This window comes from Artemia sp. Qi Xiang Cuo, chromosome 2 (assembly GCF_049724085.1).
Source record: "Artemia sp. Qi Xiang Cuo chromosome 2, ASM4972408v1, whole genome shotgun sequence".
NCBI classification, from domain to species: domain Eukaryota; kingdom Metazoa; phylum Arthropoda; class Branchiopoda; order Anostraca; family Artemiidae; genus Artemia; species Artemia sp. Qi Xiang Cuo.
In genome coordinates, this window is record NC_142795.1 from 24,418,706 (window position 1) to 24,433,063 (window position 14,358).

Sequence of the window (14,358 nt, forward strand, 5' to 3'; positions counted from 1 at the left end):
AATTATTTTCATTAACTGCACGCTTTACTTTATTCTAATAAAAATAAAAATTTTTAAATCACAAAATAATTATAACCGTCAAACTATTTATTTGAAATTTTGCGCCCCTAAATTTTTTCCGCCCGGGGCAAGTGCCCCCTCATTCAGCCCCCTAAACCTACCTCCAGGGTGGGAGGTTTCAATTGTAAGGGAAGACGCCGGACACGTAAAATTCACTTCACGAGCGGAGCTCGGTCTCCTGGTATTCCTGATAAAACACGAAGTGAAACGGTATTCAGTACTTTTGGGGCCAGTTAAAAGCCCGTCCTGATTAGGAAATTTATCACTACTAGTCTTTCTTTTAGTGAGTCTTTGTTTACATTTCTTTTTTTTAGTCTTTTTTTCTTTAGAGAGAGAGGTGAAATCCATCCTTAGGACGTTTATTCCATTTTAGAGCACCAAACATTACCTACTTAGGCCAATATATTTCAGTTGCGGTAATTTAAAAGAAGTAATTTTCGGTAAGCAGCTCAAAAGATTTTTTCCAGGCTTCTGTTTATAATTTATTAGAAGAAACTTGAAACCGCAACATTTCCTTAACCACGTACTGGAAATGTTTTAAACGGAGATTTAGTCGACTGCATAATCAGCAATAGAATTTTACTAGAAATTCGGAATGGACAATTGAACCCACAAAAATTATGGGATATCTCTTGTTTTTCAGAATTCATGTTTTAGTTAGACTACATGAAAGATCTAAAGCCAAACTGGCCAGCCATGACAAAAACAAAGAGAGAGAGAAATGTCAAGATAAAGAAAACAAACGAGAATACCGCAAGTAGAAGGAAAAGACAAACTAAAGCGACGCGGATATTTCGCCAAAATAAAACAAGGCCTCTTCAACGCTAAGAAACAAAGATAAAATATAAAACCAACCTAAAATTAAATAAAATTTAAAACCAAGAAAAAAATATCTATATATATACAAATTGTTAATATGTTATTACTGTGATTGAGCACCACGGAAGCTAAATAGCTGCTTACATGACAACACTGAAGCGATAATGAAACAACTGTATTCAGCGACTATGTTGATGATGATGCATCTTATTCTAAATCACTAAGAGCTCCTCGTAAGATAGCACAACTATTAAAATAGAAACACACTATTTACCACTGTACTGAACTGAGTGCATTGCCGAAACATGGCCGTAATTCTTACTCGGGGAGAAGGGGTAAGGAAATTTTCTGTTTTTAGGGTGGTTCAACTCTGAAAAACGTCAATCCTTTGTCCTTTTTACAATTTATTAATCAAATATTTTTTTTAGTGCACTTGAGTATTAAGTATATTCAGCATTTCATCCTGAATGAGTTATTAATCCAGCCCTTTTTTATTCTTTCCTCTGCGCTAAATGGATACCCGCAAAAATGCTGCTAGACTGGGGGGGGGGGAGCAAACCTAAATTAATTTTCCTTACCTAACCTGAACGATTCTATCATATACTACTTTCATTGGTTGATCAATTGATCATTGATCACTTCTGATCATTTGAGAAAACAGATTGGATACGAAAGAAAATAAGAAGACTTGAGCCAGGGACGAACGCATGATTTTATTTTGGGAGAAGGGAATTCACAAAAAGTGCCAAAAACAGGTAAATTCCTTCCAAAAAACTTTTCATTATAGGAACAATATTTAGAATCTCAAGATATTGGGGGTGGGGGCGAATCTTCTGCGTACGTGCCTGCTTCAATCTGAACTTTTAGTAAACTCAAGCAAAATAGCAACTAGCATGGCAAATTAGATAGAAGCAACACAGCTAAAAGCAAGGAGTTGCGCACTTGTTTACTTCGTGAATACCGGAAGCATTAGTATCAGGGCCAGAGGTATTGATTATTGCATAGGAGACTGGCAAAGTAAGTATGGTCCGAGGCACAAGGTTAAGTAAATGTGCGCAGCTCCTTGGTTAAAAGTTGATTAGTCGTAGCATGCTAAACCGAGTTCCATTAAATATTAGATAAGTAAATAGAAAAGTGAAAACAAAGCGACAGTTGTTGACAATTGACTGACCGAAAAATGAGGGGCCTCTAGCTTCTCTACAGGCAAGCCAATAGCATCCTAAAGAAAAAGTGACATTAATCTTCCAATTAATATAAATATATTTGTTACTATTTTGGTCGTGAACCGCAGGTGTAAAAGGTATTGATAACAAACTAAATTACAAAGTTGGCTTGCCTTCATCATTCATGTTCGACGTATAGAAGAAGGAGCATATCCAACTTCACATGGTGTGGGCTAATTTCGTAGATGGGGATGCACAAGGTTCGGATCCTGAGAGGGGGGGGGGGGTATGGGAATATTTTTATGAAGGTAAAACTCATAGGAAATATCTATTTTTAAACCACAGTTTTCATTGTGGGAATGCGGGGTTCTTTGTACCTATCTGGGAGATGGAGATTCTCAAACTGACGTGTGCCAAACTGCCGTGGAGCCAAATAATTTGTAGCTTGGCTCATCATGGGGTGAAATTAAAATGCAATACAAATCATACATCCATACAGGTCTAGTCCTTAGGGAGAGGGATGTCAGAAGATTATTCTTTGACTGATGGAGGAAATAGGAAAATTGTGCACTTTAGGCCATATTGTTTTACTTTTCTTGGGAGACCAAGCTTTGAGGGAGGGGGTCCTACATTTCATTTGCGTGCAGGTATAGCACAAATTGCAAAGGACTCAAATGCAGATCTTTTGTAGCCATGTCTTGAAATCTGACGTAATTTAAGAAAAAGCAATATCCAAGTATTAGATACTAGCTGATATACGGGATGTTCCTATACATAAGGAGAAGAGGAGTGGCACAGGAAATCTCTTTCCTCGTATTATTTCAAAGTTCCTTCTCGAAAGTTTCACAAAAAAATGGTCCTTCGTACTTTGAAACCAACCCCCCCCCTCTTCCCTGGATACGGATTTTTTGGATTATTGTGGAACAGCTTCAAAAATTAAATTTCGACTTCAAGATTCAGACTCTTGGATCTCCAACTAAAATTGAATCCTTTATTCTTCTACTTTTACTTAAAGAAGTATGCAACAAAAGCTGAGAATAATCAGCCAAAGAAATTTTAGTTGATTTACATTATTGATGTTATGACTACAAAATTGAAATCCCTTTAACATTACAACAACAAATTGATATATCTTGGACAATACACGAATTAGAACTCAGTCCTTGAAAGTGGCGACAAAAAATATCAGAAAATGGACTTTTCACTTTAAATTTGACACCTTCATCATAGACGCAACTAGCTGTGGAAAGGTACATAACAAATTTTCCAGTGCATTTGGTTTTATTTGCTCTTTTCTGACATGGGATATCTGTTCAAGTACATCGAAATTTTTTACGTTATGGCAAATTTTTGACCTTCTGTCCAAATGGTATAAATTAATCCCTTGTGGCATAATTTTAGTCGGAAAACTGGTGCACTTTTATTTCAAAGTGTTGGCAACGCTGCTACTTTGATTGTAAATGGCAGGTGTAAAAGGTTTTGGTAACTATAGCGTGAAAACTAGACTATATCATAGCGTAAAATTATAATGGATGATAATGACCCTTTTTCGACTATTAGTCTCGAAAACAAAAATACGAAGAAAAACTTAACAAAACGAGATCTTGAGAACAAAAAGGAAAACACTTTTCCTATAACAATAGCAGGTGCTAGCAGAGACAAGCCGTTTAAAAAAAAATGACTGATTGTAATTGTTGACTTAAAGAGTCGCAAAAAAGCGTTTAAAGTGCTAATCGCGGTTCTTTTGTACAGAAAATTAAGAGACGAACAGCTTATTAATCGAAACCCTTAAGGGCAACAAAAACAACTTTGAAACAAAGATCACAAAAATGAGAATATTATGTAATTACTAAAAAAAAAAAAAATGTGTAACTAATATATTGCAGTTGCAAAAGAAGGTTTACAGGCATACACACAGCAATTCTGCATAACAACATCGGAGGAAAAGACCGTAAGTGAAAAAAAAACTGCAAATGAAAAAGATGAACTGTTTATTTACCTGAATAGCAAGTAACAGATAGAGAACGCAACAGTGGCGGATCCAGGGGAGGCGCGCCCCCCTAGCGTCTAAAGTAGTGTAATTGACTTAATTAACTCAGGTTTGCGTTAATTAAACTTGCTCCTAACGCAAGTTTATCGGAACAACCTATTTGCCCCCCCCCCTAAATTTTTTTTATTGGATCAACCTATTTTGCGCCCCCCTAAAGAAATTTAGGGATCCGCCCCTGTATGAAGGATGATCGATTGCCAAAGATTGCGTGTTCCGATCATTACCTATCTTTCCGACCGTTGCGCTTTCAGAGTCAAATAACAACCAGGGCGTCTCCGAATCAGAGGGGAGAGGTCATAAGAAAGGATTTAAAGGAATTGAGAATTTCAAGGGAAGGGGCAAGTAGTGAAACTTTGAATAGTTAAGGGTTGATGAAGAGCGTGCATAGCTGTGTTGGCCTCACGCGGCTCGGTACTCCAATAAACTTAACTGTTAGTAATAAGTTAACTAATACACTGTAACATCATGCTTGGACTTATGATTGTCTATGGTGCTGTTTATCAGGGCCCCATTCCAAAATTTCCTTTTAGAAGATTTTTTAGGTTTACAGTCTTTCAAAATCAAGAGATGTCAGCAAAAAAATTAATCAAAATTTGCCTTTGAAAGAATCTTATCCTTAAGGATCAGGGTAGAACCTGAAATGTTCTTACTAAAGTTGAATGCCCTAATGTAACTAATGTAAACTAATGTAAAGATAGACTCATACTTGGTATTAAGAACTTTTGATACATTTAATCTATTAGGTCTTAGCAAAACACGAGAGTCATACTAAAAAATTCCAAAGAAGCTAGCATAGTTTTCGGATATGGATGGAAACAGGAAGTAACCGAAGTCAAACCTAGTAAATTTTTGAATTTAAGGGGAGATTCATACAAACCCGGCACTTCTGAGCAGTCCAGCAAGCATTTAGCCTTCTTTTCCCTAATCAATAGGAGCTGAAGCAATATAAAGTAAGAGTTTTTTTTTTTTTTTTTTACCATGTAACATCTCTCCTCCTGTGAGATTGTACTTATAAATCAACAGTAAAGTTAATTTCAAAATGGAGTAGATCCTTCTGCATAGAGTTGACTAAACCCCTTCCCATCTTCCTCAGAATTCTGATTGGATCCCGATCCCCAGCCATAGCTCTTACTCCCTGCCAAGTTTGTCCAAGATCCAACAACCACTGGTAGTAGATATCTTGATGGCAAGAATTTAAGAGCCCCCTTTCTAAGAATCTCGGAGGGGGAGATCACAATGAAAAAACACAAATGTAATACTGAAAATAATCTTATTTTTAAAGACCACGGTATATATTGACATGAAAATAAATGAAACATCTGGTAATTGTGGGGGAAGACTTACCTGATGTAAAGCTGGACCCATAACAGGTATTAAAAATCCTTGATATACATATTCGATGAGCTGTTCAGATATTGGGTCTGAGCAAGACATCAGTGCAGAACTACAAAATTCCAAAGAGGCAACAAAAGAGGACAACTCAGGGATGGAATTTATATCTTCTGTTGAGAGCCAACCACGATCTTCCACACCTTCAGGTAGCTGTCTTGGTAAAGCTGAATAAAGACCACTGAGCCCAGTGGCAAGCACCTTAAATGCAAAATCATTTGACAAGGGCTGTACACAAGACCGTATCCAGGGGGAGGGGCTTACCGGTTTAGAACGTTCTCGAAATTTTTGTCCGACTGTTAGAAACGTTACAAAAATACATATAAAAAATTTGACACGTATAAAAAAAAAAAAAAAAAATGTAAACCTCTCCCCCCAAAAAAAGAAATCCTGGATGCGCTCTTGGCTGTAGACATGTAACAAACTGTGCAATATTTTCTTATTTCTTATTCTCCAAGAGTACACATAACTGATAAGAAAATCATTGGCGCTTTAACGCGGGTTTAATAAGATTTAAACCATTTACGCTGGAGAATTTAACAAATGAGAATATAGAGAAAACGGGTATAATTAAACAAAGCAGTGGAAAAAAAAATCTTTATAAGTTGAGTTTAATTTAGCTTAAATAATTGTTTCCGTTGATAAAGGCTCCCGGGCGTGGAGTCAAAATATCCGAATTTTTATTATTGAAAGTCCTTTTTCCCCTTTTTTGTCCACTGCTTTGTTTAAATATTATTCTCATTTTTTCTCTATATTTTCAATGGTTACATTCTATGAATAAGAAGGCAGTCTAATCTCAGAAATCATTTACACTGGAAACAGTGCAGCGTAAGCCATTAGAACTGGAAGAGTTAAAAAAAGATTAATTTAAATTTATTAAAACCTTGGGTTTCAAACAAAGATCAGATTATTTGGATCCAACTTCAATTTTCCTGAAACTAGACAATTTTTTTTATTCTCAGCAATCTTTTTTATGAGTTATCAATGAGTTAGGAATAGGTTTGGTTCAGGGGCGTAAGTTGCTATAAGGCAGGGGGGGGGGCAAATGCCCCATCCAGACCCAATTTTGATACCCCCCAAACCTCAGTTCCCCCCTCCCAGATGAAATTTAGTTTCTGAAAAAAATCTTGTCAAAACCAAGATAAGCCTGCATAATTCAAGTATCCAGAGAAACAGGCCAGTTTTGTTTAGTATATATTTACTGCCCCCTCCAGACCCAAGTTTGCCCCCTCCTAAGCCTCAGTTTTCCCCCTCCCAAGTCTCAGTTTTTTCCCTCCCCCCTCCCAGCTGAAATTTAGTTTCTGCAAAAAATCTTGTCAAAACTAAGATAAGCTTGAATAATTCAAGTAACCAGAGAAACAGGTCAGTTTTCTTTAGTATATCTTGGTCCTTATGTTAATACATGGACCATTTTTCAGTTTTCAATGTCATTTTCACTTGAATTGGGAAAATTGACTCCAACTGTGCCCCCCCCCCCGGATGATTTTGAAGAAATTACGTCCCTGGTTAGGTTTAGGCTGAGAAAACTAACTGTATAGCAATTTCTTATTCCTTGTTCCCCAAGAGTATCCAAAACTGATAAGAGAATCTTTAGCGCATAAAGATGGGTTTAATAAGACTTGAACTATTTACGATGCAGACAGTGCAGCGTAAGCCATTAGAACAAGAAAAGTTCAAAAGAATTCAATTTAAATTTATTAAAACCTTGAGTTTCAAACACAAATTAGATTATTTGGATCCTTTATTTTTAACTATCTTTTTTATGAGTAATAATGAGTTAGGAGTAGGTTAGTACTCAAAATTTTCTTGATACAAAAAAAAACAAGCTCATACTCTTTGTGAACACCTTGCAGATAACATATATTCATATTTCAAAATTATAAATTCTGATTACACTGCTTCAGCCAGGCATGTCACAGAGTAGCCTAAAGCTTTATTTAAATGTTTTTACACATACAGAATAAAATAATTTTATATGGCTATGTCTATAATATAGAAACCAATACCAGTTTAAATTAAATGGCAATATCTGCCTTGGCCAAACAAAATAAACAACACTGAGCCAAGTTGCAATACAACACAAAACATCTAACTATTTTTAATTAGTTTGTACTAACAACTAGTTTATATTATAAACTATTTTGTATCTTTAATACAAAATTCGTTGCGCTTGCCAAGCGTAACGGAACTGTGCCAAGTGTTGCGGGGCCTATACCATAAATGGCGAAGTTTGGCATGCATGGGGCAACTCTGCAGCCAACTTGGCGCTCTGAAATGTACACCAGGTGGCGGAAAGTGGTCCTCAACATTTATTATATATATTTGAAATCTACACTCTCCAGTAAAATTAATTTTTCTGGAGCTCTGGAACACCTGCCAGAAGATTTTTCTAGAAACTCCATGAATATTACGATAGGCCAACTTTTCAGGCAAAATAACCACATTTTTTTTTTACATTTTAACGCACTTTTTCAATATCCTCCTGGGTGTAGAGGTGGTCCTTGAGAGCTTCTTCAATAAGCTTCCCCTACACCCCCTCCCCAATATTTGCTTGCACAATCGTATATAAAAGGGGAGAATAGTTCCCCCAGCATTCAAAGTATATCTTAAATTCCCCACCACAGAAGCAAGTTACAGGCTGTACAAGGTACAAAACCCCCTTCAAAGGATCGTCCTTCGATACCCCTTAAAGTATTGACTGCGTGCATATGCACCTTTTTTTCACACCTGTATGAAGGTACACCCAAAAATAACCAAAGCGAAAGCACCTATTTATGTATTCGTGATATTCCGATATTCGTGGAATTGCCAACCGGGAATGCAGTGCATATCCCTTAGACAAACTATCAACTGACATTTTTAAGTTTTAGAATTTTTTAATGTTATTTGGCACCTTTCTGCAGGGATGCCTATTCAGGTAAATGTGAGGGGAGGGAGCAAGAATTTTTCGAAAAAAAAGAGACTAGAAGGTTTTTTTCAAAATCTAGTGGGGGGAGGGCAATATTTTTTCGATTTTTTTGAATGAAAACAACAAAAAAGTGTAATACCATAAAAAACAAAAGGAATTCCTAATGTTTTTTTATATAAAGAATAATCCTTTGTAATTTTGGATAGCTGAAATAAAATTAAAGGAAGATTGACCAGACAACTTTGAATACCTTTAACTAACCGCAATGGCGTAAAGAAGAGACAAAATTCTGCTTAATAAAATAACATATCTCCAAAATTACAATCACTCACCATTTGATTATTTTTAAAATTACGGTTTAAAATCTCTTTATATTTCGATTATAATTTCTTTTAATAAAAATACCAAAAATAGGTGTTTTTCAAAATCTAGTTATTTCATTTATAATGATGATGAAACAAGCGGGATAGGACAATGTGATTGAAGTTGCCCCTACTGATGCTACCTCCAAAATTATTCCAGACGTCAAAATATGCAAATTTATTCGTTTAAGAAATAATGATGGAAGACTTTCGTGTTATAATTATTTCTACAATTTTGTAATGTCTTTTCTTGATTCTTAGGCCTGAAAAAATAAACATATTCGGAAATGAAAAAAAAATTGCATGAAATAATAAACTTACCGGATTAAAGTTTGAATGTTCAGCAATGTAATAGCCAATGTAGGACCTCTCATTAGCTAATGAAAGACAAAGTATAAGGCTATCCCGAGCCTGCTGCCCAATCAACCCTTCTCTATGAACAAATGGCACTAATAACTCAAAAATAATAAATCCTGGCTTTTTTTCTGGCGTTGCTGGCTCAAAAAAACAATCCAACAAACCAGGGTCCCTAATAACAGCTACAACTAACAAATTCAACAATGACACTAAACGCTTTTCAACTTCCAACAGTTGTCCATTCTCACTGCACGTGTGAAGCAATGTCAATAAAGGTGTTAAAATTGACGGTTGTAATAATAAGGCACTTTCACGACCAACGGGTTCACTTGGAGTGGAGTCGTGTTTGGCTCCAGCAGCGACAAGAAGAGTTTCGTAGCTTTTGAGTAGCTCAACTCGTAGTTCTGGTACGTACTCTCCGGACGCTTGACTCCATAACACAATCTAGAAAAGAAGAATGCAAAAAAAAAAAAACATAACAAATGCTAGCAAAAAATCAAAGAATTATATTGAACTGAATTCACTAAATTGAAAATTGTATTTGAAATTAGTTGATTTTATTAGTCGCTTTTAACGAAGGTTTTTTGTCAATTTATTCTCAAACTTAGTTTTTATAAACAAAAGTTAGCCTTGTTAAAAGAAAGTGGAAACTTATATAAATACGGCGAAATACGGCGATAGCAAAAGCACAACATTTCATTTCGCTGAATTTTACAGAGTGAATCGTTCAAAACTTGAAGACATTGCGTAAGGCAATGCAACTTTTACTGATTACAATCTTCTCACCAGCACCATCAAAATTTAAATGTTATCTACCACCACAAAATTCAAGTTTTTCTCTGCGCTCCGTAGCAAAATATGAAGCGTTCAGCCGTTTTTTGAAAAAAATGGCGTCAATTTGAGGGAGGGTACTAGATTCCTCCCCTAGATTCTGAAAAAATATCTTTTTCTGGGAGTATTTCCAGTGAAAACGCCTTTTGTGGTATTTTGACTGGACAAATTGAAAAATCAACAAACTTACCCCCAGGATTTTTGAAAATACTTTTTACCCTCCTCCTAAATTTTTATAAATTGATACTTATGTTTCGAAACCAAGATAAGTGGTTTGCTGACAATATCTACTTTTTTGTAAGCAAAACAAGAAAATGTGCTAAGTTCTCAGCAGCTTTGGAGTTTGAAGGAAGCAATGATGATATATATACTGATGGCAGACTGCAAAACAAACTACGTTTATTTAATTTCAGAACTATGTTTACCTGCTAGTAGCATATTTTTGCGCACATGCCTAGTTTTTTTCTCTAGGAAAGGAGGGGGAGGTCAGAGATAGAAACGAAGACGTTTTTGATAATTTGAATAAGAAATGCCTAGACATTCAAACAATATATAGTTTCAGGGGAGGCTGGGCCACAAGACCATCCGGGTATGTCCGTGTGGTTTATATGTCAAGAAAGAGAACAATCAAATACTTGACTGCAATAAATTATGTACCTTTTCATTTTGTTTCGTAGAAATTGTCAAAGGATAATCTAAAATCATTCCAAATAGTACCTTTCAGAGGTTAATTCACCTCTGAAACCTCTAATAACATCTGAACCTTTCAGATGTTAATTTTTTTATGTTGCGACATCACAGTACTTGTTCTTCTCTTAAATATGTAAATTCCCAAAAATATTTACCAAAATTTAGGACCAATATATAAAATGATAAACAAACTGTTTTCCAACGAAAACGAAACAATTCTTCAGAAGCCAATTTGAATAAGTCAAAATTGAACTTAAAAGAGCATTCAATATTCAAGCATACAACTTAACACCAAAATACCCCAGACTTTTATTTACGCCAGACGACTGGTGTACTGAAATTGAAAAAACCCTATTTGGATTAAAAGGATTAAAATTCGCGAGCAGGGGGTCTGAGGGGTCTTAGACAACTCATCTCCTTCAGTTTGAGGATTTTTACCATTTGTCCTATAAAATATAATATTTTTAATATTTGATAGTCATTTTTCAATTAGCTTTTATTCTTGAATTAGTTTTTTATATTCCTTTATCAATTTATCTTTTAATTACTAATCGTTCAGCCTGACTGCTGGAGCAGAGCAACTTCTCAACCGGTTATCACAAACACTTCGTTCTCGGCTGTGACAACGTTGGATCTAATGAACTTAAAGTAATTCGTCACTCCCCTTATATGAACAATCATCAGTTTTATGGGTAAAAGTAAAAATACCATACTCAAAAGCACCGTTAAGTCATTTGGATAAAAAGCCAGGTCTTAAAAAAGTCTCTAGGTCCAGATCTCTTGAAGGCTCCTTTTCCTTCCTTCCCTTTTTGTAAAAAAAATATATAAATGGCCAATTAAAAATAAGAGAACTAGCAAAAATCAGTAGCCTCAATTTTTTTCAAAACATGAATACACAGAGGTTGAGAATTCATGTCCCAAGTTTTCCTCAAAAACCAAAAAAAGTATTGAGCAAATTAAATAATCTAACTGAATTTAAAGTTAATTAAATAGTCAAACTAAAAAGAATTTAAAGTAAATTTTTGGCCAATTATCTATTTAAACTATAGCAAAATTTAAATCAAATAAGAATAAACTTATTCAATACACAAAATTTACAACAAATGAAATTACTGATTGCGGATGGGTTTAAATAAAATTTACAACAAATGAAATTACTGATTGCGGATGGGTTTAAATAGTCTAACTAAAAAGAATTTAAATTAAAGTTTTGGCCAATTATCAATTTAAACTATAGCAAAATTGAAATCAAATAAGAATAAACTTATTCAATACACAAAACTTAAAACAAATGAAATTACTGATTGCGGATGGGCTTAAATAGTCTAACTAAAAAGAATTTAAATTAAAGTTTTGACCAATTATCAATTTAAACTATAGCAAAATTTAAATCAAATAAGAATAAAATTATTCAATACACAAAACTTAAAACAAATGAAATTACTGATTGCGGATGGGTTTAAATAGTCTAACTAAAAAGAATTTAAATTAAAGTTTTGGCCAATTATCAATTTAAACTATAGCAAAATGTAAATCAAATAAGAATAAACTTATTCAATACACAAAACTTAAAACATATGAAATTACTGATTGTGGATGGGTTTGGCACCTCCCCCTACTTCCAGCTACGAGCCTTTAATAATAAAAAACAAGTAATGACAACATATTTCCCACATTCCAATAATAATTTTACAATAATCAATTCTCCCACATTCAACCTTTCTTCTGCGTTTCAGGTCAAATCTATTATTTCATGAGTCTTCTACTACAAAGATTATTGTTGCCACGAAAAAAATTAGATTAATTAAAATTACACAGATTGAAACCTATCTTAATTCATAAAAAACAAATTATATAGTTTTATTGATTTAAAAACCATTCATAATTCTAGTAGTTATTATTCAACTTGTCATCATCCTTTTAAACTAAATGCTGCAAAACCACAGGAAATAGGACAACATTTGATAATAGAATTACTGAACCACAAAATAGTTACTTCTTCAACTGTAGAGACGGTTAAAGCTGAAACATTTAATCACTCACTTTTGCAGAATTAGCTTTATTTTGACTAATTAGCTGGCACATTATTTTAAATTATTTAATGCAATCACCAGTCCCCTACAGTTATCATATGCTCGGTTGTACACAATGCGACTAGGTAGGCCCCCCCCCCCCTGAGAGTAGTTCTATGGACGACTCCCCCCTCCAGGACAAATTTGAAAATAATGGCGTAAAATGTATCCCCCCACATCGTAGAAAAAGTTACTTCATTACCCCCCCCCCCCCATCTCTTCCTTATGAATCGGACTCGTATGCTCCAATAATCATATATATCATTGATATTTCAATTAACCTTTTTCAACAATTAGGTTTTCCAAAATTTCAAGTATGCTCAATTTACTAGTGGTTGCTTCCTTTTAATTGAAATGAAAATTAACTACCTAAATTAAACTTTCTATTAAAGCAACATTTTTTAGTTGAGCACAGATGACATTTGCCTTTTGAGAAATTTTAAGATTTGGAATAGCTGCTTATTGTAATTGCAGCTCGTTTTTCATTCAGTTCCTTTTCAGTACTAAACATACAAAAAAAGTGCTTTACTTTGCTGTTCAAGACATAAAATGTAAGTCTCCTGTAGAAGGTTTTCAGTCATGGCGATTCCAATGGTGTACTTTCTGTTTCGATCCCATTTTTCGGCTATTTTTTGGAATTCGGATAAATTTGTTTTCGAAATAACGAAATAAGACGAATCAAGATAATAGTTACTATTCCTGAATCGGCTGCAAATGGCAATTTTTCTCACTAACTAGTTTTTATTAAACGCTTTTTTATTGTTGTTTACTATGGGCCGTTGTTCGTTCTTTACTAGGTTGCAGCTACCGCTGTAACCATTATGAGGTCCGACATAAGCTAATTTCTTTTCTTTAGTTTTGAATTTGCTCTCTATTTTTGTAAAATAACTATGATTGTTCTTTCAATTTACCAGAGAAAATGAACTTACCTTTCCAATTATGTCTGTTCCAATAACCATATCAAAACATTGAGTAGAGCTACTTTGTTTTAATTCACTTGCTAAGCTCGAGATCAAGGACACTAAACATCTTAGTACTGTACTCGTATAGCCTTTAGATGCAGGATAACCAGTAGACGTCTAGAAAATAAAGAAAATTCTACCCTTTGTTTTACTTGCAAACACAATTAATAACAGTCATTGTGAGCGGTTAAACAAAAATTATTCAACAGTCATTGACTTCACTCATCAATGTCACTAAATATTCCAACAAAGTAATAAATGCCTTAAAAATAGTAAAGCAGGCTATACCAAAGTTTAGACATTTAGATAGTGAGTTTCCCTACCTTTTATATGCACAGCGACATGCTTTTGCATTCCCTCCTACCCCTTTCTACCTCCCATAGGTTTTTTGTAGCTTTCTCAATCTCCCATAAAAATCAAAAAGAACTTGCAATTCTGTCCTTCAGTGATGGTGTTCGAATCCAGGTGTTGCTGATTATATGGTTCGACACAGGCGTCAGCGGCGTGACTTTCAAGGACAACCAGATCCGACCCAACTCTACACGGGTACCTGGAGAAATCTGGGGAAAGTAAATAGGAAGGATTTGCAAAATCACAGGATGGCTGACCCCGGATTACCACTTCCTTCCGGCAAAGCTATGAAACTGAGATCAGCACCGCCGGTTTGGACTGTAAACTCTACTACTGCATCCTTT

General features: G+C 34.8%; 1 protein-coding gene across 5 annotated transcripts in view; it reads right to left on the reverse strand.

Annotated features, from left to right (window-relative positions):
• LOC148955031 (FHF complex subunit HOOK-interacting protein 1B) overlaps positions 1 to 14,358 on the reverse strand; it is a 76,422-nt gene that overhangs the window by 32,674 nt on the left and 29,390 nt on the right. For 4 of the 5 annotated variants that reach the window (XR_016142820.1, XM_089099840.1, XM_089099847.1 and 1 more), the window contains exons 3-6: positions 13,631 to 13,780; positions 9,073 to 9,552; positions 5,437 to 5,682; positions 2,051 to 2,098 (exon numbers count right to left, since the gene is read on the reverse strand). Coding sequence is in view for 4 of the 5 variants with exons in the window: in XM_089099840.1 (XP_088955966.1) it covers positions 2,051 to 2,098; positions 5,437 to 5,682; positions 9,073 to 9,552; positions 13,631 to 13,780 (924 nt within the window). In the remaining variant the exon portion in view is untranslated. The remainder of the gene's footprint in view (positions 1 to 2,050; positions 2,099 to 5,436; positions 5,683 to 9,072; positions 9,553 to 13,630; positions 13,781 to 14,358) is intronic. The other variant, XM_089099855.1, reaches the window with a different exon arrangement.